This window comes from Aotus nancymaae, unplaced genomic scaffold (genome assembly GCF_030222135.1).
Source record: "Aotus nancymaae isolate 86718 unplaced genomic scaffold, 86718_ANA_hifiasm-v0.15.2.pri h1tg000072l, whole genome shotgun sequence".
Classification (NCBI taxonomy): Eukaryota; Metazoa; Chordata; class Mammalia; order Primates; family Aotidae; genus Aotus; species Aotus nancymaae.
Window position 1 is genome coordinate 3,801,330 of NW_026988487.1, and position 27,990 is coordinate 3,829,319.

The window sequence follows — 27,990 nt, forward strand, 5'->3', positions numbered from 1 at the left end:
GAGATTGTAGTAAGGAGGGGAGTGATATGATGCGTCGTTTAAGGGGTGTGGCTGCCAGATGTGAGGAGGTGAGGGCAGATGTAGAGGACAGGAGCCAGCTATGTGTGGGGTAGCCAGACCTGGTGGGGGTGCACAATGGAAACAATAGGGGAGCAGGCCAGGTGGGTGTGCGGAAAGTGAGGCACAGTGGCAGGATGAACCGGGAGGGGTCCAGATGTGAGGGCTGGAGAACAGATGACCCCAGCCTCAGTCTTGAGGAGGGTGGCTGTCCCTGGGGAATGGATGATGCAGGCAGTGGAGGAAATGCGATTTCTATTTAGGGAGGCTGTTGAGGAGAAGCTGACGACATGCCCAGCACCTGGATGGGTGGAAATAAACAGACATGAAGCAATCATTTATGCCGTGTCCTCTGTCAACCTAGCCACCACCTCCTCCTCCCTGGGCTCCAGGAAGTTGCTCAGAGTTGTGGCACTGGGAGGAGACTGAGGGAGCTATGCTGGGGAGGCGATGCTGTCATCTGAGCTTGCGCTTTACACGCTCTGGGCTTTTTTTTTTTTTTTTTTTTTTTTTGAGACAGAGTCTTGCCCTTCACCCTAGGCTGGAGTGCAGTGGCACAATCACAGCTCACCACAGCTTCAACCTCCCAGGCTCAAGCAATCCATCTACCTCACTCTCTTGAGTAGCTAGGACACAAATGCGTGACATCACACCTGGGTAAGTTTTAGAATTTTTTATTGTAGGGACAGGGTCTTACTATGTTGCCCATGCTGGTCTTAGACTCCTGGGCTCACGTGATCCTCCTGCCTCAGCCTCCCAAAGTGTTGGGATTACAGGTACAAGCTACCACGCCCAACTCCCTCCAGGCCTTTGTACCTTCTCATCTGGAGTACCTGCCCCCTGAACTACCCATTGAACTCTTAATTTAGTGGCCCACCTCATGCCACCTCCTCTAAGAAGGCCCCCCTCCTACCCAGTCTGTGGTTCCTAAATTGCAGCTAATCACGACCTCCTGAGCTCACACATCAGAGTTGGAAATCTACTTTCAAATGATCTGACCTCATCCTACCCCCACCCAGGAGCACATGAATGAGCTTCAGGGAATCCCTGGAATTGAATGTGAAGTCATGTGCAAAATCAAATGTGCAGATGACTGGATAAACAAAATACGGCATACCCATAAAATGAAATATTATTCAGCCATGAAAAGGAATGGAGTCACTGACAGGTGTTAAGTGAAAAAAAACCAGACAGAAAAGGCCAAGTACTGTATGATTCCACTTATGTGAAGTATGAAGAATAGGCAAATCAATAAAGAGAAAGGAGCTTAGCAACTGCCAGGGGATGGGGGTCGGGGGCTGGGGAATGACTGCCTCTGGACATAGGGTTTCCTTTGGGGCTGATGAAAACATTATGGATATAGATAGTGATGATGGTGGCACAACATTGTGTATGTATTAATGTCACTAAATTGAATATGTTAAAATGGTGACTTTTAATGTTATGTGTATTTTACTACAGTTAAAAAAAAAGTCAAGCTGAGTGCAATGGCTCATTCGTGCCTGTAATCCCAGCACTTTGGGAGGCTGAGGCGGGTGGATTACAAGATCAGGAGTTTGAGACCAGCCTGGCCAATATGGTGAAACCCTGTCTCTACTAAAAAATTAGCCAGGCGTGGTGACACATGCCTGTAATCCCAGCCACTCAGGAGGCTGAGGCAGAGTTGCTTGAACCCAGGAGGCAGAGGTTGCAGTGAGCTGAGATTGCGCCACTGCACTCTAGCCTGAGCGACAGAGAGAGACTCTGTCTTGGAAAAAAAAAAAAAAAAGAAAAGGAAAAAAGAAAGTCAAATGCACATTTCCCAGGAGAAAACTCCCAGGTTTGACTGGATTCTCAAAAGGCAAAGCAGCTCTGATCTGGTCCGGACTCCTTCATGATGCAGATGGTGATACTGGAACACAGAGAAGGGGTGAGACCTGTCCAAGGTCACTCAGGGGCTGGCAGCAGAGCCCAGCCAGGTTGCATGACTGCCTGACCACATACTCTCCCACCTGCTTCTTCCCTTGTCTTCTGATCTCCACTGAACCTTCCCTGCACAATCCCCAAGCCTCCGTCCTGCTCCCAGCCATGCTACCCACAAGCTGTGTAACTTCCCAAAGTTAAAAGACCTTCCTCCTAAAACCGGGTGCATGGATTAGAGCTTCATGAGCATTTATCTTTTGCTCTAGAGTAGACTCTGAGCTCCTAGAGGGCAGGAGGAAATGTTTATTTTCCTCCATATCTTACAGAGCTTCTCGGACAGCCACGGAGGTGAGCCATTCCTGTCTCCCTTCAAGAAAGAACTTGCTCTTCACGGGCGAGGAGGGCAGTTAGCTGACAGCTTCTAACAAACATTCCTTGCCCAGAGGACACGCTGGGTTGGCCAAGACTTTGTTAGATCTGCAGCACGGTCTGAGGCTCTCCCAGCCCTGTCCTGCTTCCTCCCCTTCACTGGCCTTGCCACTACCCTCTCTCCCCACAATAAACCTCTTGCACTCCTATGTTCATCTCAGTGCTTGCTTCCTGGAGGACCCACATGGTACAGCACCTAGCCTGCTGGATCATAAGTGCTCAGTCATGAAGTAAATGGAACTGGGGAACCTCTAGAGGAGAGAGGGAAGCCAGTGCCTGGGCCTCAGAGAGCAGAAGAGCCCAGCATGATTTTGAGAATTGACTGAGAAGATACTACAGTTTATGGAGGGCACCCTATTGGGTAATTTAAATGCACAGTCAGGCCAGGTGAGGTGGCTCATGCCTATAATCCCAACACTTTGAGAGGCCAAGGCGGGAGGATCACTTGAGCCCAGGAGTTCAAGACCAGCCTGGGCAACAGAGCAAGACCCTGTCTCTGCAAAAAATTTAAAAATTAGCTGGGTGCAGTGGCACATGCCTGTAGTCCCAACTACTTGGAAGGCTGAGGCAGGAGGATCATTTGAGCTCAGGAGTTTGAAGCTGCAGTGAGCTATGATTGTGCCACTGCACATAGAGTGAGACATTCTCTAAGAAAAATAAATACATACATACTCATTTAACCCTTGCAGTGGCCTTGTGAGGGCAGCATTATAACCTCCATTTTATGTATGTATATGTATAAATGGATGGATGGATGAGATGGGGGTCTCACTTTGTTGCCCAGGCTGGAATGCAGTGCAGTGGTGCAATCAGAGCTCACTGCAGCCTGGACCTCCTGGGCTCAAGCAATCTTCCTGCCTCAGCCTCCCAAGTAGCTAAGACTACAGGTGTGGGCCACCAAAGCCAGCTAATCAAAAAAAAAATTTTTTTAGGCCAGGCATGGTGGCTCACGCCTGTAATCCTAGCACTTTGGGAAGCCAAGGTGGGTGTCAGGAGTTCGAAACCAGCCTGACCAACATGGTGAAACCCCATATCTACTAAAAATACAAAAATTAGCAGAGTGTGGTAGCACAGGCCTGTAATCCCAGCTACTGGGGAGGCTGAGGCAGGTGAATCGCCTGAACCGGAGAGGTGGAGGTTGCGGTGAGCTGAGACTGCGCCGCTGCAATCCAGCCTGGGCAACAGATGGAGACTCCATCTCAGATTTTTTTTTGGTTTTTTTAGAATGGGGTCTCCCTACGTTGCTCAGGCCAATTTTGAACTCCTGGCCTCAACCAATCCTCCCTCCTCAGCCTTCCAAAGCACTAGGAGCCACTGCGCCCGGCAGAGAAAACTGTGGCTCTCTAGGTCAAGGCATTAGCTCAAGAACACACAGATAGCAACCCGGCATAGCTGGGATTAGAACCCAATTCTGTCTGGCTCTAGAACCCCTTCACTATTTGAGATACAATTTACTACGTGACTACTGGTACTAAACTTTGGGTTGGGGGCGGGGCCTGAGGCAGCCCCTGATCTCCTACATTGAGAGCGAGTATAACAATAGGCAACTACATTAAAAAAAAAAAAACAAAATTCCAGAATGCGTCAGAGCTCCAGGGGGAGGGGAAAATAGAGGGTTCGTATATAAACTTAAAATAATCAGAGGCAGCATCTCCAAGGACTGTGAGGATGCCCCAAGTCGGGGCAAAAGTTTTGGCTGGTTCGGGAAGTGATGAAAGGCCAAAGTGGCTGCAGCGAGCGTCGACCCGGGAGGCCACTGGACGCGTTGGGGCGGGTGGGGAGGGCAGGCAGGAGCACCTAGACCACACGGGAGGCCACGTAGGGGGTTTCAGCACGTCCTGAAAGGCCCGATCCCCCTGGACCGCTGTGAGGGGGCAGAGGGAGGTCCCTCCACAGGACGTGGCCTTAGACGACGAAGGCGGGGGCAGGGGCTGGCCTCGTGACGCCCCCCCCCCGCCCCCCCGTGGCTTAGCAGCACGGCGGGGCGAGGCGGTACACGCACCCCTACCCGCCAGACGCTCCCACCCAGCCCTCGGCTCCCGCAGCTCGCGGGGGTCCTTGCCCCGGCCCCCGCCCCGCCCGGCTGGTGACGTCACGGGTCTGTGGCGTCACGGGCCGGGCCCACCTGGCATTCTAGGGGTCCTTGGCAGGAGGCGTCGCCGGCGGCGGGCGCGTGCGCGCGGCGGGATGAAGAAAGTGGTTTCCAAGCAGTCTCCGCCCAGATTGATTGGTGGGTGCGCGCCCTTGCGCGGGGCGCTGGTTGTTATGGACACAGCGGCGGCCGCTGGCTGGCGGACGCGCGCGTGGTCGCCGCGGGTGCGGCGCAGCCTCGGTGTCTCCGGGCCCGGCGGTTCAGGGTCACGCTCACCGCCCGGGAGGCACCATGAAGTCTCTAAAGAAGGAATCCCGCCTCAGAATAACTCCAGCCAGATTATTAGAAGCCGCAGAGAGCTTCAAAGGTTGGCGCTGGCTGCCTTGGGCGCTCAGGAGAAGCGACAGGAGAAGCGGTCCCTGGGATGAGTTCAGGACACGGGGCCTAGAGGATGGGGATGGTATCAGGGATGGAGGAAAGATCACGGGGAAGTGGGGTACTGGATACAGGACTCTAAGAGATGGGGAGCAAGGCGGAAAGAGCCTACAGCGCACTGGGCCTTGGGGATGGACCATAGGAAGTGGGAAACTGACAGAGGGACCTCAGGGACCACTGGCTGGGAAAATGGCCTTGCGCAGGCAGGGATACCTCTACCTCTAACTACATCTTAGGGTGGCATGCGGGAGGCAGGATCCCTGGACTGGATGAGGTGCAGAAGAGCCAGGAAAGAGTTTAAGGGTAGATGGGCCAGGAATTGGGGTTCTTGGGAAGAGGAAAGAATGCAGTGGTGAAACCAGCCACATTGGTGGGGTTCTTTAGTGGAGGAGGGTGGAGTCAGGTGTCACTTAGGATCCCTGCTGGAAAAACCCAGAAGAAAGGCCTTGCTTGGCTAGTTCTGTTTTTGACTGCCTTTTCCTGCCACGTGCACTTTCCAGCTGGATGACACTTACCCAGCTCCTTTTGCCTGGTAAGAGTTGCTAGATGTGACTGCATCCTGGAGCTGCATCTGCAGCTTCCTTCTGGTTGCAGGTGGGAGAGCCACAGGGCATCTGATAGCGGACTCACTGCCATGGATATGTTCCCATTTGCAATCCACCCCACTTTGATCCTTTTTTGCTGTTTCCATTTATTTTTTTTAAATTTGATTTTTAGCAATTTTGTGGAAACAGGGCTCTCGCTGTGTTCCCCCAGCTAGTCTAATTCTTGGCATCAAGCGATCCTCCTGCCTCAGCCTCACAGATTGCTGGGATTCCAGGCATGGGCCACTGCACCCAGCCTATTTTTGTTTACTGAGAGCTTGTTATGTGTGGTACTGTGGCTCACAACAAGGGTATCAGTATTAACTGTGTGACCCTGGCCCTCAAGAAACTCAGTCTCGTGAACAACCGGAGGAGTAACCAGTCAAAGGTGGAAATACAAATGCTGTAATGTAGGCGCCCATCGGGCTTAAGGGGCCCCAGAGCACCTGAGCCAGACCTGGGATGGTTGTGGGGGGATGTTTTCTAAAGAAGGTGACATCTATGGCAGACAAGAAAAAAGAGGAGGGTTTGCTCCTCCAGGTCTAGGAAGCAGCATGAGTTTATGGAACTGTAAATGTGGGAGCCAGAAGAGACTGCACAGGTGGGTAGGGCAGGGGCCAGACCGTTAAAGGGCTGTGTGTGCTAAGTCAGAAAGCCTGGATGCGCTCTTGCAGGCCCTGGGGAGACCCAGCCTCAGAATTGTGAAAACTCAGTGTGAGGAGAGGGGACGCTCAGAAAACGAACAGGAGCTTAGTTGCTTTTCAGTATGGCTTTATGTTTCGTCATGTATAAAAGTCCAGCGTTGAGTCGGGCATGGTGGTGCACATCTGCAGTCCCAGCTGCTCGGGAGCCTGTGGCAGAGGGTTGCTCCAGGCCAGGAGCTCATGGCCACACCTGTGAATAGCCACTGCATTCCAGACTGGGCAACACAGTGAGACCCCCATTATTAAAAAAATACAAGTCCAATGCTGTTTTATGACATACTTTAAATATATGTATATTTATTTATTTTTTGAGACAGGGCCTCCATCTGTCACCCAGGATAGAGTGCAGTGGTACAATCAAATCATAGCTCACTATAGCCTTGAACTTCTGGGCTCAAGTGATCCTCCTGCCTCAGCCTCCCAAGTAGCTAATTATGGGTACACACCACCATGCCCAACTAATTTATATATGTGTGTATATATATATATATAGTAGAGACAAGTTGCCCAGGCTGGTCTTGAACTCCTAGGCTCAAGCGATCCTCTCACCTTAGCCTCCCAAAGTGCTGGGATTATAGACCTAAGCCACTGTGCCTAGCCCATGACATACTTTTTAATAGTTGAGAGAGAGGGAATATCGGTCCCCTTTCCCAAGGACAGTCAAGGGCTTTCCTAGCTACTGCCTCCTGCTCACATAGTTATTGGGAGATCTTATCAGATTTGAACTGCTGTAAACAAATCAAGGAAAGATTTTTCACTGCATATTTATTTTTAATAAGAAGAAAATTTAGTTTGTTAATTAACCCTTGAGTTAAGCACATGCACCAGAGTGAGGAGGGAAAAAACGAAGTGTTTAGCATGCAAGATATCTTTTTAAAAATATCTCAGGGACGCCTCTAATGTCGTAGGGCAGCACTCTCCCCCGGCCTGCTTGTAACCTTGTGTGATATTTCTCCAAAGTCTCTGACTCCTAAGCAAAAAGGAAAGCAAAAACAGTGACTTAAACCTGCTTCGGGACCTGAGAGCCCTTTAAGTCGCAGTTCCCCTCACCCCTGTCTTGGTTGCTAAGAAACCAAGAACCCTCCCAGCAGCATTAGATTCTCCTCCCCAACCAATCAAAGCCCTGCCCTGGTAGGGACAGCCCCTCCATGGTTGATTAAAGACTTTAATCAACACTAAAACTGAATAATACTTAGATAAAACAAGAAGCAGAAAAATAGAGTCCAGGTTTCTTCTCCCTCCATAGTTCACCCCTCCCTATTTCCCCTCCTACCCCCACCTGAGCACCTTGCTTCCAGCCCTCTGGTCCGGCTCCAACAGAGACTGACTGATTACCCCATGCAAGGGGGGGTGGTCTCTTTTACCTCTTCACTGTCAGCATCAAGGGAGAAATGTCAGCTGGGTGGCTCGCTAGGAGCCTTATCAGTTAGGGATTCCAGACCAATGAACCAGAAGGAGTGGGGCCTCTACAGGCTCAGTAGTCTGATGTTCCTCAGCCCTGTGGTGTCTTCCTGCAGGTCCTAAAATGATCCCTGGGGCTCGTCCTTCCCTGGTCTTTCCCCAGCTTGTCTGCCCCTCTGGTCCATCTGGCTCTCCTCATCTGATGAATCATTCTGAAATGCACCTCTCATCAACTCACTCCCCTGGACCAAAGATCAGATGCCTGAGCCATGCTTTACAGAGCTGGCATGCCCTGGTTTCCCTCTCATCCCCAACATCAGCACCTCTCCACCTCCCCAGCAAGTTTTCTGTCATCGTGCCACACACATGCTGCGCTCAGCCCTGCCCCTAGCTTTGCTTGGACTTCAGCTCACCTGGAGCATCTCGGTTTACTGCTGTACCTATGCAAAGTCTCCCTCTCCTTCCCCAGCCTGTGGAGCCACCTCTGCAGCTGTTCCTCTGAACCCTTCTTCAGAGCCCTGGACTGTGTAATCCACATGGATCTGTTCCTTTTTTGATGTGTGACCAAACCTATTGCCTGTATCAAGAATGTAGAAACTCCTAGTTATGATTGGTGTGTGTTCGCATCTGTTATATTTTTCAGTCCCTCAAGAGAAGAAGCCATATCTTAACCTTTTATACCATCTTTGTAGTTTATAACACATAGAAGCTGCTTGGTAAACACTCTCTAGGAGCAATTTAACTTTAAGATGTATATATTGCTGGCACAGTGGCTCACACCTGTAATCCCACTTTGGGAGACCGGGGCAGGTGGATCACCTGAGGTCAGGAGTTTGAGACCAGCCTGGCCAACATGGTGAAACTCCGTCTCTACTAAACATGCAAAAAATAGCTGGGTGGCTGGTGGGTGCAGTGGTTCGTGCCTGTAATGCCAGCACTTTGGGAGGCCTAGGTGGGTGGATCATCTGAGTTCAGGAGTTCAAGACCAGCCTGGCCAACATGGTGAACCCAGCCTCTACTAAAAATACAAAAAATTAGCTGAGTATGGTGGCATATGCCTGTAATCGCAGCTACTTGGGAGGATGAGGCAGGAGAATCGCTTGAACCCAGGAGGTGGAGATTGCAGTGAGCCAAGATTATGCCATTGCACTCTAGTCTGGGCAACACGAGTGAAACTCCCTCTCAAAAAAAAAAAAAGTAGCTGGGCATAGTGGCACGTGCCACCTGTATTCCCAGCTACTTGGGAGGCTGAGGCAGGAGAATTGCTTGAACCCGGGGGTGGAGGTTGCAGTGGGCCGAAATCGTGCCATTGCACTCCAGTCTGTGGGACAGAGTGACTCCGTCTCAAGAAAAACAAAGATATATATATCATTTTAATGAATATTTTATTAACTAGAACATACCACTCCCTGAATCTAGGCAGTAACAGAGCATTTGTTGGACTACATTAAAGATAAGTTTCTCAGAATAACCTCGGACAAGAGTTTTACTATTTCAATCTAAACCAAACATGGAAGATGAGCTTCTCTATCACTGAAGGAATGGGAGCTTTGGCCCCCGGAAATCTTCAGCAGTGTTGAAAGTTTGTATTGACATATGGTAATTATGTACCCACCAGTAAAAAACACACATCTGGAGATGTTCAATCACTTGGGAAGATGTCAACCCAGCCAAGGTTATGGATAGAGGAAGCAAATGTCCTGGAAAATGCAAATAATACCAAAATATTTACAAAAGCAGACCTTCAACTGATCTCATTTCTCATAGGCTGTCATCCACTTTGGTGAGTCTGTGTAGAAGGGAGAGGGGAGGTAGAAATCAAAACCCCAAGGCTGCATCTGCACACATGGTGGGAGATGAGACTGGAACTCGGGGTTCAGCTGTCAGCCCTGCATGTGTGCTTGTGTGCACAGAGCCATGCATTTAACAGACGGATACTCCCGAACCTCTGCTGACCCCATTGCAGAAACAGATTGTGGATGATAGGCCAAATTTATTATTTTTTCTAATAGAAAAAAAAAATCTTTTTAAGGATGGCGTCTCCTGTGTTACCCAGGCTGGTTTTGAACTCCTGGCCTCAAGCAGTCCTCCCATCTTGGCCTCCCAAAGTGTTGGGATTACAAGCATGAGCCACCGCACCCAACAATAGGCTGAATTTAGAACTATGTTTGGAATGATTTTGGTGTGGGGTTTTTTTGGCCACCAACTCTATGGAAATTTCCTTAGGAAAAAAAGTTTGATTTTGTTAACCAGAACACCTGCCTTGATGTTTTAGTGATGCTGCCTCTCAAAGATTAGGGTGCTGTGAGAAGCAGTGGATAAAACCAAATTTTGTTTTAAACTCCCTAAAGGCAGGACTTAGGTTTTCTTTTGATTGTTTTGTGTAGGGCCTTACATCAAACCATTCTGAACCAGAGGGAAAAAGACAGGGTTGACCAGCCAGAGAAATGAGATGTGTTTGAAACTGTTAAGCCACCTCTGTGGAAGGAAGGCAGGGAATGTGTCCTCATTGGAGAGTGACCCATGACCCCCTCCTTCTGCTCCGTGTGTTGTCAATGTCATGCTCTGGCTGCCACAACAGACTCCTAAATACATTTATATTCTCATCTTTGGTCTTGCAGGCCTTTTTTTTTTTTTTTTTTTTTTTAAGACAGGGTCTTGTTCTGTCACCCAGGCTGAAGTGCAGTGGCACAATCATGACTCACTGCAGCCTTGACCTCCTGGGCTCGGGCTATCCTTCCACCTCAGCCTCCCAAGTGGTTGGGACTATAGGCATGTACTACCATGCCTGGTTAATTTTTGTATTTTTTATAGAGCCCGGACTAGTGAACTTCTGGGCTCAAGCGATCGGCCTCCCTTGGCCTCCCAAGATCTTGCAACTCTTAATCCATTCCTTGGCATGCCATTGCCCATGGGGTAAGCCTTCACACAGCTCACTGAGCTCTTCACGATATGGCTTCTGCTTCTCTCTCTGGGCTATGCCTCTTCCCTCCCACCTCACCACACTCCAGCTATTTAAAAACACATGCTTTGAGTTCCAGGGATGTGCCCCTTTCTCTTGCCTCTGTGCCTCTTAATGTTATTTTATTTGGAAAGCCTCTTCCCCAGACCCCTTTCCTTTCTCCAACTTCTTTCTTCAGCTCTGTTTAAACATCCCCTTCTTAGGAAGCCCTCCCTGACCACCACCGGCCCTGCACCAACTCTGGGCTGGGTGTTCCTCCCCACCATGTTCCTGGTTCAGTCTGTTTCACAGTCTTGTTTCCCACTGGGCGTGTGCTCTTTAAAGACAAGCTCTGACATATATCCCCAGAACCTAGCACAGTGCCTGGCACGTCGAAGCTGCTTTAACAATCTTTATTAAATGAAATAGTATGCAATAAATGGCCAGTGGTGAATGTTCTGCTTCCCCCACAGAGATTCTGCATTTTAACCAGTGTCTTATGAAACCTGATGCCTTCACCCAGAAACCTGGGTCAGTGCCGGCACTGGAGGAGGCTGGCAAAACATCCAGTTCAGTTGTCCCAAACCACTGTGTATCAGAAACACCTAGGGAGTTGAAAAAATTACAGCTCCCTAGGCGCTGGCTCCATGCAGCAGCCAGGAAGCTGTATCCGTAAAACTCCCCCAAAGATGCCAAGGCCAACATTGGACTAATATTTGGGAACCACTGACTTAGTCCAACTGACTCTTTCTACACGTGGGAAGACTGAGGCCTAGAGAGGTTAAGTGATGTGTGCCCAAGACTGTCTAGCTTAGAAATAGCATAGCCTGAATGGAAGATCTTTTTTGTATATTAAAAAAAAAATCTTGTTTGTGCAGATGGAGTCTCAACTATGTTGCCCAGGCTAGTCTTGAACTCCTGGGTCCAAGCAATCCTCCTGCCTTGGCTTCTCAAAGTGTTGGGATTATAAGCATGCACCATTGCACCCAAAATTAAACATCTTTTTGTTTTGTTTTTTTTTTGAGACAGTCTTACCCTGTTGCCCAGGCTGGAGTGCAATGGTGCAATCTCGGCTCACTGCAACCTCCACCTTCCGGGCTCAAGTGATTCTCCTGCCTCAGCCTCCCGAGTAGCTGGGACTACAGGCATGGGCCACCACACCAGGCTAAATTTTATACTTTTAGTAGGGACAGGGTTTCACCATGTTGGCCAGGCTGGTCTCGAACTCCTGACCTCGTGATCCACCTGCCTCAGCCTCCCAAAGTGCTGGATTACAGGCGTGAGGCACTTCACCCGGCCTGAAATGAAACATCTTCTGACCTCAATTCTGGCTACAGAAGACTTCATCCCTGTGGTGAGCCAGGGGCTGTGGGTAGGGGGACCCTCCAGAGAGAACTCCCATTGCCCCAGCAAAGTGCTGCTCAGGCCACCTTGGCAGCCTCTGCTGTTTATCCAGCTGGTCAGCTCTGCCCCCCACCATGGAGTCTAGTATATACTTACATTTTTATTTTTGTATTTATATATTGATATGTACAGAAGGAGCTCTTTAAGGACTTAATCACTTTGTGCTTCTCTTCAGAAAAGAAGCGGGCAAAGGGACCTGAACAACCCACACCCCCAATTCAGGAAGAGCCTGAACCTGTTAGCAGTGTCCTCCAAGGAGATGACATTCTTGCCTTGGCCATTAAGAGGGAAGACTTGAAGGAGGTGAAGATGAAGCCCAAGCTGCCCTTACTGTGGAAACTTCCCTGCCAGCAGCCTCAGTGATCTAGAACGCCAGCCGTGTCCACTCTCCTCCCACCATCTCCCTACTCATGGGGAGTGGCTAACCCCATGGAAAAATCCACTGAACGCAGATTCATTTCACTTTACCACCTAAAGAAAGTCACTGTGTTGTCTGTTTTAACATTGCTGAGATTTGTGTAGAACCACGGGGGGAAATGAGATGATGAGGTATCTTGCTTCCCATAGAGGTAGGTGCCATCATTCCCATTTCACAGAAGGGAGGATGAGTTTAAACAGCAAAGGTACAGCTATGGGTAAAGCTGCTAAACCCCAACCCCTACTTTACCTGGGAGAGTCAAGCCACCTCTCACCTGAACTGTCTGGAGGCATAGATGTAATTTTTTTCCCTCCAGGATATTACTAAGTCACATGTCTGTTACACAGGCGTTTCCTCGACAGAACATTCGGACAGAGCTGAAGAAACAGATCTGTCAGCCTTCAGGAATTCCACGCAGAACTAGAACGGAGGAGATGGGTGGTGCTCCTCCTCCTTCCACCACAGGTGGAATTCTCCTTTGTTTCGTTTCTTTTCAGCAACACATTCCTCGCCTTACTGAAAAGGAAGGTAAACCTGTCATTACCCAGAAATTTATCATCCGTAAACTCAAACCCACAGACCCTAGGCGGAAGGTCTGCCACCTCATAGCACGCCCTGTGAATCCCGATGTGGCCACAAAGCCTCTGGAATACTCTGGTATGCCCAGTCTCAGCCCTGGCTTCCCTGTCGTTGAACTCATGGGTCAGCCTCGAGAGAAAGCCGGTCTCCATCAGAAAGTTGCCCACCCGCAGCTTGTCTTTCCCCTTTCTTCGTTTATCCTCCCAGGTCCCGGTGACACCTTCAATGGCAGTGACCAGATCCTGCCTCACCACATCCTGGGGAATCTCCAGGACTTTAAGAGAATTGCACTTGCTCGAGGGAACACCCAGGTTTGTTTGCATTTGACTACCTGGCTAAGGGAAGTCACTGCAGTCATGTTGGTCTCCCACCTGGCAGAGTCAAGCAGGACTGGGATTAAAGAGACCGTCTAGTCTCTAGGTTTCGAGTCTGAGCCGATGAGTGACCCTCTCCCAGAATACTTAGACACTTCAGTTGCAGGGCACAGAAGGTAGTTTAAGCTGACTTCAGTAAAGTCAGAGATTTACTCTAAGGATTCCAGAGATTGCCTCATGGAACCCAAAGGCAAGAATACCTGGGTCTGGGTAGACTGCACCCAGAAAGGCATCAGGACTCAGGGCCCAAATGCCTCATTTTCCTCTGCTCTTTGCACTGTCTGGATTTTCCCTTCTCTGGAGATCAGCCTGTTCTCCTCAGTCCACATGGTGGAGGAAGGTGGCTTCCCACTGCTCCTTGGGCCACGGGAAGATTTTGTGTCTTTCCAACCCTCCCATCAAGCCGTGCTTCTCCTGTCTCTTCCCCTTGCTTCCCTGGTTCCAGGCTGACTGATTGGTCAGGCACTAAGTGTCCTAGGGCCATGTAAGAATGCTTCCATTTGCGCATGGGTGAAGGTGTCAATCAACGGCAGTGGTGAGGAGGACAAATACACTAAAAGGTGTTGACCGCAGTCTTGACACAGAAGTTCCCTTTCTGGGGGAGAGTGGACTGACAGCTGCGTTCAGGGCCCCCTGGTTCTGGAGTTTCTTTTCTGTCACTGGCTACTCTGGAGTCCTGCAGAGGAGGGATTCTCAGCACAGTGGGATGATAGCAAGGGTTTAGGTCTCAGGAAATGTGTGCTCAGCCCCTTCCAGAGCCATCTCACTGCCCTCCACATGCCCATGCTTTACTTTTCAGCTGGCTGAGCTGATACCTACCTCACCCTGTCTGATGACCCTCATCTCAGCTAAAGAAGAGTCAAAGCAAAAAGCCCCAAAGGAAGAGAAGAGACCTCCCTGGGCCCCACCTCCTCAGCACAACTTTCTGAAAAACTGGCAGCGTAACATAGCCTTGCGGAAGAAGCAGCAGGAAGCCCTCAGCGGTGAGCAGAGCAGACAGGGCTCCTGCCCGGCCTCCATCTGGCAGCGAGGCTTTGCTGGTTTTTTTCTCTCCTTCAGAGCCTGGCCTCGGGCTGACCACATTTGTGCTGTTCACTCCCGAGAGCGTCTCACTCTGAAGCTTTAGTGGGTACTGGAATCAGCCCCGTGAGGGGGGCTGCCCAATGCAGAGTGCCAAGGCCCCTGTTTGTTCTGGTTTGGCAGAGTGGCTGCAGTCTTGCCTCTCTCTCTAGAACACCTGAAGAAGCCGGTCAGTGAACTGCTCATGCACACTGGGGAGACCTACAGACGGATCCAGGAGGAGCGGGAGCTCATTGACTGCACACTTCCAACCCGGCGTGATAGGAAAGTGAGGACACCTGTCCTAAATGCTGGGGGGGCGGGGGGTGCACAGAGGAGGGGGGCCAGGGTAGGGGTCTGGACACAGGGAGGCTGGTCTCAGGTGGCACAGCTGGGGAGAAAAAAATCCTATCCATTGCAAAGCATCATTAAGCCCTCAAGGCTTTTACTAAATTACATTGTTAGTAAACTCATTTAGCCACACAGGTACCGAGTTATTAGAGTAGTCTTAGTGTTTGTCTCCTAGAAGCTTAGACTGAGTGGAGCCCACACGCTAAGAAGAGAGGCTGAAGAGGCCCCCACCTTTGTTCTGGTATACCAGTGCAGTCTGTACCAGCCCTCACCCTCTGGCTGGGGGCAGGTAAAGATGACAACGGGGCCTCCGGAAAACATGACAGTGGGTGCTTCTCTTCTGCGACCATGGCAGCATTGAATTCCCCAGAGGGAGCATCTGGCCGAGGTGTCCTGGTGATCTGACTCCCCTGTCCTTCCTTGCCAGAGCTGGGAGAACAGTGGATTCTGGAGTCGACTGGAGTACTTGGGAGATGAGTTGACAGGTCTGGTCATGACCAAGACAAAAACTCAACGTGGCCTCATGGAGCCCATCACTCACATCAGGAAGCCGCACTCCATCCGGGTGGAGACAGGTGAGGTGCAGGGCCGTAAGCCAGCTGGCATCTTGTGCCTGGCCCGGCGGCGGGGTAGTGTGGCAGCGGCTAGCATGGCTCTACAGTGAAACAGTCCCACGGCCAAATCGTGGTTCTCTGTGGCCTTAGGCAAGTCCTGGAGTCTTCCTGAAGTCTGGTTCCCTCTTTAGTAAAATGGGGAGAGAGATAGGAAACTGGAGTGCAGCCACAGGACCACGCTGTCCGGCGTGGAGTCTTGAGCCGCATGCTGCTGGTGAGTGCCTGGACTGTGGCTGCCCTGCACTGAGAAGTGCCGTCAGTCAACTGCACCCTGGCTTTCGAAGAGTAGTGTGAAAACAATGTATTTTATCAATCATTTTTATATTGATTACATGTTGAAATGACAAGACTTTTGATATATTGGGTTAAATAAACTATATTACTAAAATGAGGCCGGGCATGGTGGCTCACCCCTGTAATCCCAGCACTTTGGGGGGCCAAGGTGGGTAGATCACTTGAGGTCAGAAGTTCAAGATCAGCCTGGGCCAACATGGTGAAACCCCCATCTCTACTAAAAATACAAAAATTAGCCGGACGTGGTGGTGCGCGCCTATAATTCCAGCTACTCGGGAGGCTGAGTTAGGAGAATTGCTTGAACCTGGTAGGTGGAGGTTGCAGTGAGCCCAGATCGCACCATTGAACTACAGCCTGGGCAACAAGAGCAAGGCTGTCTCAAAAAATAATAATAAATAAATAAACTATATTACTAAAATGAATCCCACCTCTAGAATTTTTCCTTTTTCAGTGTGGCATCTAGAAAACTTTCAGTGACACATGTGGCTTGTGTTTGTGGTTTGCATTATATTTCTCTTGGGCAGCACTGATTTAGAGCCTACCAGGCTGCCTGGGTTCAGGTCCCAACTGTTGTTGTGTTAGTGAACCCCAGAGTGGTTGAACCTCTCTGGCCCGCAGTCTCCTCATCTGTAAAATACGCACAGGGTTATGATATGGCTAAATGAGACGTGAAATGTATTGAGAGGTTCTGGCTTCTTGTTAAGCACTCAGTAAAATGTAGCTGCTGTTGTTATTTTTATTATAATCCAAAGATTTGGCTATTTGGAAGCTAATTTTGCAGGAGTCCTGGGTAGGGCTGCTGAGAAGGTATGGGACAGGAGGACTGGAGTCTAGCTGCCGCAGGGAAGCTGTGTTTTTCATCCTTCCTAGAAATGGTGTTGGGATAGGCACTCTCAGAGCCCTTGAGAAGTGGGTGAGCAAGGGGGCATAGCAGCAGTCTGTGCTGAGGGTCCTTGGACTTCGTGCCCTAGGATTACCAGCCCAGAGGGACGCTTCGTACCGCTACACCTGGGATCGGAGTCTGTTTCTGATCTACCGACGCAAGGAGCTGCAGAGAATCATGGCAGAGCTGGATTTCACCCAGCAGGTTGGTATGGCCTCCATGCCCCGGTCTGAAGCCCCTTGGGGCAATGCCTGTCTTCAGTCAGCTCATCTTTCCTTTCTCGGTCTCTCGGAGGATATTGATGGCCTGGAGGTGGTGGGCAAAGGGCAGCCCTTCTCGGCTGTCACCGTGGAAGACTACACAGTGTTTGAAAGGAGCCAGGAAAGCTCCTCTGAAGAAGATACGACATACTTGTGAGTGCAGCCCAAACCCTAGGGAGAGAGGCTGAAGAGTTCTCTAGCACCTACCAGCACTAAGGAGCAGGCTTCCCTCCCTGAGATCAGGGTCCCTCCAGCCCAGCTGCTCTCCAGCGGTTGCCACCCAGTCCTTGAACCCATTCCAGCAGCTGCGCTGGCTTTCCTACTGCCATCTGCTCCTTTCCAACAACCAACTCCTAATGGGGGTTTCCCAGACATTCCCTTGCTGATCTCCAGACCCTCCCACTGCTGTGCATCTTGAATGCCTCTGGCATGAAGAGTCTGTGTATTTCTGTGCACTGTGAATGGCTCTGGCAAGACAGCTTAGAGTCTGTGTGTTTCCAAGAACCTCCCTAGAGGAAGGGGTCAGGAGGAAGCTGAGCAGGAGGGGCGTTGATCACACTCCATTGCAGGGTGGAGCTGCTTGTGTTTCTAGACTTCCTGGTGACCATTTCTGTGGGGTTCCACATGGCATGAGTGTGGCAGCCTGAGGGAAAGTAAGTCATTGGTTTTTTTATTACAGAAGCTCATTGGCCAGTTCCTCTGATGTCCCCATGCCTATTCTCGGCCCTTCTCTGCTGTTTTGTGGGCAGCCAGCTTGCTGGATCAGAGGCAGTAACCCACAGGACAAGGTAAAAGTGCCTCCACCTACACCTGCTGGGAGAGCCTCCCTCGGGGGTGCAGCCCCGAGGTGACTGTGGCAGTTACAAGCAACCTGCACAGTCTTCTGTTTGGGTTTTTATCTGGTCGTGCATTCAGCATGTCTGAAAATGGTGACAGCTACACCAACCTGAACAAGAATAAAATCACAAGGCTGCAGTGTCATAAGCCACTTGGCTTATACCCTGCACCCAAGCATGTAAACAAGCAGACTCAAGTAGGTATGGCTCTAAGAAGGTTCTAAAATATTCCTCAGATGCTAAGGAATAGAAATGTTCATTGGATATAAAATTTTTTTATCTGGCCAGGCAGGACGGCTCATGCCTGCAATCCCAGCACTTTGGGAGGCTGAGGTGGGTGGATCACCTGACATCAGGAGTTCAAGACCAGCCTGGCCAACATGGTGAAACCCCTCTCTACTAAAAATACAAAAAATTAGCAGGGCATGGTGGCTGGCACCTGTAGTCCCAGCTACACGGGAGGCTTAAGCAGGAGAATCACTTGAACCTGGGAGGCAGAGCTGAGATCGTGCCACTGCACTCCAGCTTTGGTGACAGAGTGAGACTCTTGTCTTAAAAAAAAAAAAAAGTTTTCTTACTATTGAGGGTGACCTCAGAGACAGCCACATTGGAGTAGGATACCACTCTGTGTGACAGTGGCCAAGCCCTGGAGGCCTGGGACACAAGACTTGCAGTGCTAAACCCAGAAAAGTCCTGGGCAGCCCAGATGAGTTGTTTCCTCTAGACCAGGGTCTCCAGCAAAGACATTTCTTGTCCCTCCTCCTTCCAGAGGCAGGTCGGGATTGCTGTTCAGTTGACCTTTGAAACCCTAGAAGGGGAGAAAACCTCCTCAGAACTGACTGTGGTCAATAATGGCACTGTGGCCATTTGGTATCACTGGCGACGGCGGCACCAGCAGGACGCTTTCCAAGACCTGAAGAAAAACAGGACGCAGAAGTTTTACTTTAACAACCGGGAAGGTACTTGGGAGAAGCCACCCTATGCACTGGCTCTTGTCTGGGGCTGGTTTTGTCCTCAGTGAGACGTCAAAGTGTAAGCCATGGCCCAGCTCCTGCAAGCTTGAGCCCCTCTCCCCTGCCTTGTCTCTCTCATTCCTTCCTTGAAATATGTGGCCTGACTATTCATGTCTGTTGAGAGACTGAGGGAATTTGAGAACCCAGGGAGGTAAGCCACCAGGGAGCAGAAACCTTCTAGGGGCCCAGTTATCCAGATGCACAGGCCTGGGGCTAGGATGGCCAGCTGTCTCTGTTTGCCTGGGACTTCAGCACTCGAATCTCACATTCCAGGAAACCTCTTAGTCCTGGGTAAACTGGGATGGTTGGCCGCCTGACCTGGGGCTCAGTTAACTGTGTAGGAGCGCTCAGGCCTGGGGCTCAGCCAGCTCCTGCATGTAAACCTCGGTCTCTATCCCTCTCAGGTGTGATTCTGCCTGGAAAAACTAAAAGCTTTACCTTCTTCTTCAAATCTTTGACTGCTGGGATCTTCAGGGAATTTTGGGAGTTTGGAACCCATCCTACTCTATTAGGAGGTGCTATGCTGCAGGTCAATCTCCATGCGGTCTCCCTGACCCAGGACATTTTTGAGGATGAGAGGAAGGTACTGGAGGTAAGGGACCCATGACTGTGGCCCCTGTGGACATCAGGTAGGGTATCCTGGCATTCTTCCTGGCAGTGCCTGCGGGGATCGTGTCTCTCCCAGCCTAAGAGGTGAATTGAATTTTTCACAAACAGGTAACTGCTTTTTCTCCAGAATATTTCTCAGGGCTTGTGATGTAGAAGATGGGTGCACTGGCTAGGCAGGCGAGGAGCAGCTTGCAGCAACGCTATGCATGGCCTCGCTGAGTTAGAAAGAAACGAGACTGAACCTTAAGAGGCAGATTGTGTAAAGTACAAACAATGCATGGCCCCGTGCACCGGTCTGTTTTGTTCCCTGCTATCTAACACTACGCAGTGGAGTTGCATTTAACCGACAAGACTTCAAACCCAGGGAGAATAACATATTAATAAACAGCGGGGTGAGTCTGCCCACCGTCCTCCTCAATCAGCTGACAACTCTGGAGGGAGTGTGAGGTGGGAGCCAGGAGTTTTTTTCAGTGCGGCCATTTGAGCCGTGCATCCTGGGATTTGGCAGAAAGCTGTGCTTTTTTTATTCATGTGGCCCCAAGCACAAGGCCGGCTCCTTCAGCTGGGGCTCAGCCAGTGGTGGTCAAAGGTAAATTTGACAATGTCATGCTTGCTTTACTCACTGACTGTGGGACCGATGTCTCACACAAGGTGCCCCTCCCCTGCGTTTCTGTGACAGTGACTGAAGCCTGATGAAGGTTCACCACTATCCTCAGGAGCACCCCCCACCACTGTGTGCCCCGCCCCATCTTGCTAATCTGGTGCCATGCTAACTGTGTGACCACCAGACCCCATGCAGCAGCAGCCTTCCCTGGAACTGGCCTCCTCTGGATCCTTTTCATCCTTCAGGGAACAAGGATCTGGAGAGACTCAGAGGTTTTGGGATCTTAGAACAGGGGTGTGTGTGTGTGTGTGTGTGTGTGTGTGTGTGTGTGAGAGAGAGAGAGAGAGAGAGAGAGAGACAATGGCAAGAGCTCATACCCTAGGAAGGCACAAAGTCCTGAAGGCTCCAACTTCCTGAAGGATGCATGGGTTTTGAGAGCCTGGGCTGCCATCCTCTGCCACCTTCCCTTTTGCAGAGCAAGCTGACTGCCCATGAGGCAGTCACCATCGTTCACGGAGTACTGCAGGAGCTGCTGATGGGGATATTGACCCCGGAGCGCACACCATCACCTGTGGATGCCTATCTCACCGAGGAAGACTTGTTCCGGCACAGGAATCCTGAGGTGAGGCCCAGCACCAGCCCCTGCCCCCTCGTGTGTGCCCTACGTCAGGGGTCCCCAACCCCCAGGCCACACAGCAGGAGGTGAGCAGTGGGTGAGCCAGCATTACTGCCTGAGCTCCGTTTCCTGTTAGATCAGCGGTGGCATTAGATTCTCATAGGAGCTCGAATCCTATTGTGAACTGCACATGCGCAGGATCTGGGTTGCACACTCCTTATGAGAATCTAATGCCTGATGATCTGGGGTGGAACAGTTTTATCCTGAAACCATTCCCCAACTCCCTGTCATCTGTGGAAAAATTGTCTTCCAAGAAACCAGTCCCTGGTGCCAAAAAGGTTGGGGACCGCTGCCCTAGGTGACAGTAATAGCAAACTCTTTAATGTGCCAAGATCTGTTCTGTGCATCTTCCATGAGTAACTCACTTCTTCTCACAGCAGTCCTATGAGATGGGTACTACTTATTTTTGTTCATTTTTTTTTAGAAATAGTGTGTCACTTGTCACACTCCAGGCCCAAGTACAGTGTCCCAATCATAGTTCAAACTCCCCGGCTCAGGTGAGTCTTCCACCTCAGCCTCCTGAGTAGCTAGGACTACAGGCACACACCACCATGCCCAGGTTATTTCTCTATTTTTTTTTTTTTTGGTAGAGATAGGATCTCTCTCTTTTACACAGGCTGGTCCTGAACTCCTGAGTTCAAGTGATCCCCCCGCCCTGGCCTCCCAGGATTTCAGGCTTGAGCCACTGCGCCTGGCCCTGGTACTATTTATATGTTCATTTACATGGAGGAAACTGGGGCCCAGAAAGATGAAGTAATTTGCACAGGGTAACTTTGCTTATAAGTGGATTCCTGGTAAGAATAGAGCTTCACAACTCCTTCATTCAAACCCAAGCTTCCTTGGAAGCCCAAATGCAAAAAAGCTTCAACTTGGAGGTTCCCGGGTTGAAGAGGAAGTGGGGAGCCCCTCTGGCCGCAGCCCTCCTGCTGGCTTCCTCCCTGTCTCTCCATCAGTGCTCTCGGAATGAGAAGAAGCCAGGGCCAGCTGCCATGGGCTCTGGTGCCTGCGCCCCAGCCTCCCCCTCACACGCCTTCCCTTCCTCTGTTGCAGCTGCATTACGACCACCAAGTGGTGCAAAGCCTGCACGGGCTGTGGCACCAGTACATGACTCTGCCCCCAAAGGCTGAAGAGGCCAGGCCAGGGGACAAGGAGCACCTCAACCCCACAGCCACAGAGAAAACCTCCAGAAATGCCGAGCTCTTACTACACCTTAGGAGCCCCATCTCAGAACCTCAAGTGTCCTGGCCCAAGAACGAGGCCCTCAGGGAATCTGGGTCCCAGAAGACCAGAGTGGGGACCAAGAGTCCTCAGCAGAAGAGCATCATGGAGGAGATCCTGGTGGAGGAAAGCCCAGAAGTGGACAGTGCCAAGAGCCCCTGGGAGCCAGACGGACTTCCCCTGCTGGAGTGGAACCTCTGCCTGGAGGACTTCAGAGAGGTGCTTCCAAGACCCTGGAAGGTGTTGGTAGAGAATGCTCCTGCCTTGAACCAACAAGGGAGGCCCCAGCAGCCCCTCTTGCTCCATGGGCAAAGAAACAAAACCTGAGAGCTCAGAGAAAGTGATCTCTTGGGTTATCTTTTTTTTTTTTTTTTTTTTGAGACAAAGTCTTGCTCTTGTTGCCCAGGCTGGAGTGCAATGGCATGACCTCGGCTCACTGCAACCTCTGCCTCCCGAGTTCAAGGATTCTCCTGCCTCAGCCTCCCAAGTAGCTGGGATTACAGGCATGTGCTACCCCGGCTAATTTTTTTTTTTTTTTTTTAGACAGAGTCTCGCTCTATCACCCAGTCTGGAGTGCAGTGGCGTGATCTCAGCTCACTGTACCCTCTGCCTCCTGGGTTCAAGCGATTCTCCTGCCTCAGCCTCCCCGAGCAGCTGGGACTACAGGTGCATGCCACCACACCCAGCTAATTTTTGTATTTTCAGTAGAGATGGGGTTTCACTATGTTGGCCAAGCTGGTCTCGAACTCCTGACCTCGTGATCCACCCACCTCGGCCTCCCAAAGTGCTGAGATTACAGGCGTGAGCCACCACACCAGGCCAATTTTGTATTTTTAGTGGAGATGGGGTTTCACCATGTTGGTCATCCTGGTCTTGAACGCCTGACCTCAGGTGATCCACCCACCTCAACCTCCCAAAGTGCTGGGATTACAGGTGTGAGCCACCATGCCCGACTGGGTTACCTATTTTTGTCTGGGGTGCCCAGGAAGGGGGCCCTGGCAAATCTTGGAGAAGGGGTTCATGGCTACAGATTTCTGAGGTCAGCCCTGGCTCCCATCAAGGGCACAAGACACCCTAGACAGCTCTCCGTGGCTGCATCCCCTGCTGGTTCCTGGTCCCCTGCCACTCATCCCCATGTCACCATACCCTTCACTAGAGGACACAGAGAGCCTTGGTGTCCTGGTGCAGAATGGTGCCATGACCTTTCCAGGCAGTGATGGTGCTCCCTGATGAGAACCAGAGAGAGGATGCGCTGATGAGGCTCAACAGAGCAGCCCTGGAGCTGTGCCAGAAGCCAAGGCCACTGCAGTCCCACCTCCTGCACCAGATGTGGTAGGTGCCCTGCCGGGAGAGCCACCCCATTGCCTTCCCTCTGTGGCATCCACAGGGGTCCTGGGCAGGCAGTCCTGGGACTCCAGGGGCTCAAGCTTCCCTTGAGCTCGGGTTGCTAGAGCATGCTGCAAACATTCCATGTTCTGGAACCCTGCAGTGCCTGCTGCTCACTGGAGAGCAGTCACAGTAGAGAAACACCTTATCTTTTTTTTCTTCCTCTTTTTTCCTTGTTCCTTCTCAATGAGCAGAGGAATGAAAAAAGAAAACTCCAGAGGGCAGAGAGAAGAGGGGGGCAGATTCCATTAAAAGCTTCACTTCTCTGCTGTCACCCTCCCCAGAGCCTGTTTGGAACTTGCTTGTATAGGCATGGTGTCCTTTTCAAGGCCCTCAGGACAAGCCCCAGGAGCCTTATGCTGGAAGTCTCACGCAAGGTTCAGCCCCTCCAGTGGGACTGGGCCCAAGTCTGGCCATGGCCTCAAGCCCTCTGAAGTAGGACTGAGTTCACGCAGGTCTCCTAACCCTAGTCCTGGGCCATTTTTTTCTTGGCTGCCACCCAAGGCAAGCCAGAACCCCATCCAAGCACTTGCCCTGGCGGGGAACAGCGAGGATGCTGGCTGCTCAGGGCTGTGGCATGTCCATGGCAGCTCCTGGCACCAGGGTCTTTGAAAGGAGGGACCCAAGCCTCTGCAGGTTCAAGGACAAATGAGGAGTGACGGCATTTCTCCACTATGTCTTGCCCTCTAGTTTGCAGCTGTGGCGAGAGGTGATTGACAGCCTGGTGAGCCATTCCCTGTGGCTGAGGGCTCTGCTGGGCCTGCCTGATAAGGAGACCATCTATTTGAGTGTGCCCGAAGAGCAAGGTCAGATGTTGTGCAACCAACCACACCTCTGCGTAGCCCTCCCCATCTCTCTGCATGGACGGCAGCAGTGCCTGGGCCAGTCATACTCATGGTGGAAGCTCTGCTAGGTTGAGACCATGGAGTGTGTCCTTTCCCCCCTTCTATCAGCTGCCAGGATGTGGTACCCAGAAGCTACCCTTAGTGACCACATTGGTTTAGTAATCCCAGCAAAGTTAAATGACTTATCCATGGCCATTCATGGCAGAGCTGAGACCAGAACCCAGGCACCACAGTCCTGTTTCATAAAGCCACGCGCCTGCCAGGGCTCAAGGCTATTACCCTTTCTTTGCTTTCCACCTCCCCTCAAGCCTCCTCACTAGGCTGGGGGCCTGCCACATTTTCTTCCACCCACCTCCCTTAGATCAAAAGTCACTTCCCATCATGGAAGTGAAGGTGCCTTCTGGGAAAGTTGGGAAGGAGGAGCGGAAAGGAGCAGCCCAGGAAAAGAAGCAACTGGGGATCAAAGAGGACAAAAAAGGAGCCAAGCTGCCTGGGAAAGAGGCATGTGGGGCGTGGGCTGGGCCCGGTGTGGCTGGGGAGGGGACTGGAGGGGCTGCGGAGTGGGGGCTGCGGAGGGGACTGGAGGGGCTGCGGAGTGGGGGCTGCGGAGGGGACTGGAGGGGCTGCGGAGGGTGGGGCTGGGCAGGGGCTGCGGAGGTGGGGGCTGTGGAGGGGGGGCTGCGGAGGGGGGCTGCAGGGGGGGGCTGCGCGGGGGGACTGCGGAGGGGGGTGCTGCGGAGGGGGGCATGTGCTCAGGTTCTCCCAGTGAGCTGCTGTCGAGGACGTCCTGGGCCTACCTCTAGAGCTCCTGAAAGCTGTGTGTCTCCCTCTCCCAGCAGGACCGTCCCAACAGCAAGAAGCACAAGGCAAAGGATGACAAGAGAGTCATAAAATCTACAAGTCGGGACAAGTTGTCATTGGAAGACCCTACCCCTGACATCATCCTCCCTTCTCAGGATCCCATAGACCCCCTGGTCATGGAGAAATACACCCAGAGGCTGCACACTGAGGTGAAGGGAAGCACCCAGCAGCCACTCCTCTGCCTCCCACCTGCCTCATTCATTCCTTTAGTCTGCACACGATAAGTGCTCACTTCATCATGGTGGAGGCAGAGCTGCCTCAGGAAGGGCATCCTCATGTGTGAGACAGACCTTATGAATAAGAAATGCGCCTAGCATGTTAGGTGATGGGCATGATGGGAAAGAGAAGATAGACCAGGTTGGGAAGGAAGGCACAGAGGCCTCAGTGAGGAGGGGACAACCCACAAAGACTTGAAGGGAGGGGTACGTGGCCAAGTGGACATCCAGTGAAGAGTGCTCTAGGCAGGGGGAGCAGCTGAGGCAGAAGAATTGCTTGAACCCAGAAGGCAGAGGTTTCAGTGAGCTGAGGTCCTGCCACTGCACTCCAGCCTGGGTGACAGAGTAAGACTCCATCTCAAAAAAAAAAAAAAGAAAAGAAAAGAAAAGAAAATCGACATGTTCTGATAGGCTTTAGAAGGTGGCCCTGGCTGCCCTTTGGAGAACAGACTCTAGGGGAACAGAGAGGAAGGAAGCCCTTCTCTTTCTGCTGCTTCCATTTCCTCCCCATTAGGTACATCCTGGCAGATGCGTTCCTTGGGGGAACACCACGTAGGGTGCATTTCCATCAATTGTAAGGGTTTTGAAGGACTAGAGAGACTTCATCCTAATCTGTTCTTAAGTAGCAGGTCCTTAGAGATTCACCCAGGTTTTCCTTTTTGTTTCTTGTTACTGTTGTTTGTTTTGGAGGGGAGGCCCACAAAGCCATGTTCAATACGTCAGTGTGTCTAATGGCGACACCTGTCTTCTAATGTGGACAGCTGGGGATGTGGGATTACATCAGGCGTTGTGGTTAACTCCAGATCTCATTTGATTAGAAGTTTATTTGCCACTGGTGACATCACTAAGATACCTGATGGTTGATGGGGTCTAGAAAGTAATTAAAGGGCTCTGAGGACCCCTGGAGGTCGACTCTTCCATAGCTCTTTGATATTAAGAATCAAATTGCTGGCCAGGTGAGGTGGCTCATACCTGTAATCCCAGCATGTTGGGAGGCCAGGTTGGGGCAGATTGCCTGAGCTCAGGAGTTTGAGACCAGCCTGGGCAATGTGGTGAGATCCTGTTTCTACTAAAAGTACAAAAAATTAGCCAGGTGTGGTGGCGCATATCTGTAGTCCCAGCTACTTGGGGGGGCTGAGGCACAAGAATCGCTTGAACCCAGGAAGTAGAGGTTGCAGTGAGCCAAGATCACACCACTTCACTCCAGCCTGGGTGACAGAATGAGACTCTTATCTCCAAGAAAAAAAGAGAGAGAATCAACTTGCTGGCCAGACAGCGGTGGCTCATGCCTGTAATGCCAGCACTTTGGGAGGCCGAGGCAGGTGGATTGCTTGAGCCCAGGAGTTCAACACCAGCCTAAACAACACAGGGAGATCCCATCCCTACAAAAAAGTACAAAAGAAAAATAGTTGGGTGTGGTGGTGCACACTTGTAGTCCCAGCTACTCAGGAGGCTGATGTGGGAGGCTCATCTGAGCCCAGGGAGGTTGAGGCTGCAGTGAGCTGTGATTGCACACTCCAGCCTGAGCAGCAAAGTGAGGCCCTGTCTCAAAAACAAAAAAGAATCAACTTGTCTGGGCTTGTATGGTCCAATCCCATTGGAGGGCTCAGTCCCAGAGACTTTTCAGTATGTGAATCTGTTATCTTACAGGAAGGAAAATTGGTCTTCAGGAGGCCAGAGTAGAACTGGAGCTGAGCCCAGGCCTACCCTAAAGAGCTAAGTGGGCCCCGCTCCATAGGCTCCCTGGAGTTGCCCCTTTAACAGCTCAGCTCTAGTGCCTCCATCTATCAAAGGTACCAGTACAGGGCCACCTCCTCAGACTGGTTTGAATAAAAAACTGCAAAAACAGGCTGGCTCACACCTGTAATCCCAGCACTTTGGGAAGCCAATGCAGGTGGATTGCTTGAACCCAGGAGTTCAGGACTAGCCTGGGCAATGTGGTGAAACCCCATTTCTGCAAAAAATACAGAAAATTAGCCAGGTGTGGTGGTGCACGCCTGTAGTCCCAGCTACTTGGGAGGCTGAGGTGGGAGAATCCCCTGAGCCAGGGAAGTCAAGGCTGCAGTGAGCCATGATCACACCACTGGACTCCAGCCTTTGTGACAGTGAGATCCTGTCTCAAAAAAAAAAAAAGTCTGCAAAACCAAAAATTCTTTCACAAGAACTTTGGTTGAACCTGTGAAATTCTCTCACAAACAACTTGGGCTTCTCCTCCTCTCCAGCTGTTCTCTCACAGCACGGTTGGTATATACGTGTATATACAGGCAGACCCTGCCTGTGATGTCCTGTTCTTCCAGGTCCATGGGCTGCTGGACACCCTGGTGACCGACCTGATGGTCCTAGCTGACGAGCTCAGCCCCGTAAAGAATGTCGAAGAGCATTTGCGTCTCTGCAGGTGACTCCGGCCCAAGCAATCTTCTGGAAAATGGGTTAATAAATAAATCTGTTGTGCCTCTGTGTCTTGCATGTTGGATCCTGGCTAGGTCAGCTCCTGGCCCAGGTCCTCCCGTGTCCCACCTGCCCTCAGATCCCCTCCTGCCAGCAGCTGCCAGAGCCCTCCAGCAGGAGGAGAGACAGACATAGCTGGGGAGGTGATGTGTGGGTTGCCGAGCAGAAGAGCAGGTGGTAGCAAGACGAGGAGTGAGTCGGGTGACGGGACACAGTGCATCACCCCTGGTAGTGTCTGCCTCTGGCTTCCTTGGCCCACACTTTTAGAGTGATGCTTCCTGGAGCCAGGTCTTCCCGACGTGTCATCACCAAGTATGACAAAGTGTGAGACGAGGAGTAGAACTAGACCCACAGGACCTGGCTCCCTGCCATCTCAGCTGGGTCCCAGGGCCCCAAGCCAGTCCCTGAAGATCATGCTGACCGCACCTCTCCAGCTCTAGAGGCCACATCACCTTGTTACTTTGGGGTCTAGGCTGCCTTATCCCCCTCCTCATCTCA

General features: G+C 51.4%; 1 protein-coding gene across 6 annotated transcripts; it reads left to right on the plus strand.

Moving 5' to 3' along the window:
* The first annotated feature begins 653 nt into the window (after nucleotides 1-653).
* On the plus strand, nucleotides 654-27,499 carry MYCBPAP (MYCBP associated protein). Of its 6 annotated transcripts, XM_012463519.2 has the most exons (20): nucleotides 4,791-4,847; nucleotides 5,416-5,447; nucleotides 12,125-12,252; nucleotides 12,865-13,024; nucleotides 13,154-13,257; nucleotides 14,120-14,303; nucleotides 14,553-14,668; nucleotides 15,158-15,305; nucleotides 16,610-16,725; nucleotides 16,816-16,934; nucleotides 17,461-17,569; nucleotides 18,387-18,576; nucleotides 19,035-19,222; nucleotides 20,319-20,465; nucleotides 21,570-21,956; nucleotides 22,948-23,069; nucleotides 23,814-23,929; nucleotides 24,330-24,469; nucleotides 24,805-24,978; nucleotides 27,342-27,499. In XM_012463519.2, the coding sequence occupies exons 2-20, from the start codon at nucleotides 5,420-5,422 to the stop codon at nucleotides 27,441-27,443; spliced, it is 2,778 nt and encodes a 925-aa protein (XP_012318942.2). In that variant the 5' UTR covers nucleotides 4,791-4,847; nucleotides 5,416-5,419; the 3' UTR covers nucleotides 27,444-27,499. The 6 variants fall into 6 exon arrangements, with proteins under 6 accessions (XP_021522469.2, XP_021522468.2, XP_012318939.2 ...); XM_021666794.2 differs by lacking the exons at nucleotides 4,791-4,847; nucleotides 5,416-5,447 and adding an exon at nucleotides 654-714 and having other exon boundaries at nucleotides 12,125-12,832; nucleotides 12,947-13,024; XM_012463516.2 differs by lacking the exon at nucleotides 5,416-5,447 and having other exon boundaries at nucleotides 4,516-4,847; nucleotides 24,808-24,978.
* The last annotated feature ends 491 nt before the right edge of the window (nucleotides 27,500-27,990 follow it).

Excerpts from the sequence above, each read along its gene's own strand:
- MYCBPAP (XM_021666792.2), top strand. The coding sequence starts at position 4,772 with ATGAAGTCTCTAAAGAAGGAATCCCGCCTCAGAATAACTCCAGCCAGA. Across the intron at positions 16,935-17,460 it reads GAAGAAGATACGACATACTT|AAGCTCATTGGCCAGTTCCT; the intron begins GTGAGTGCAGCC and ends TTTTTATTACAG. Across the intron at positions 23,070-23,813 it reads CACCTCCTGCACCAGATGTG|TTTGCAGCTGTGGCGAGAGG; the intron begins GTAGGTGCCCTG and ends CTTGCCCTCTAG.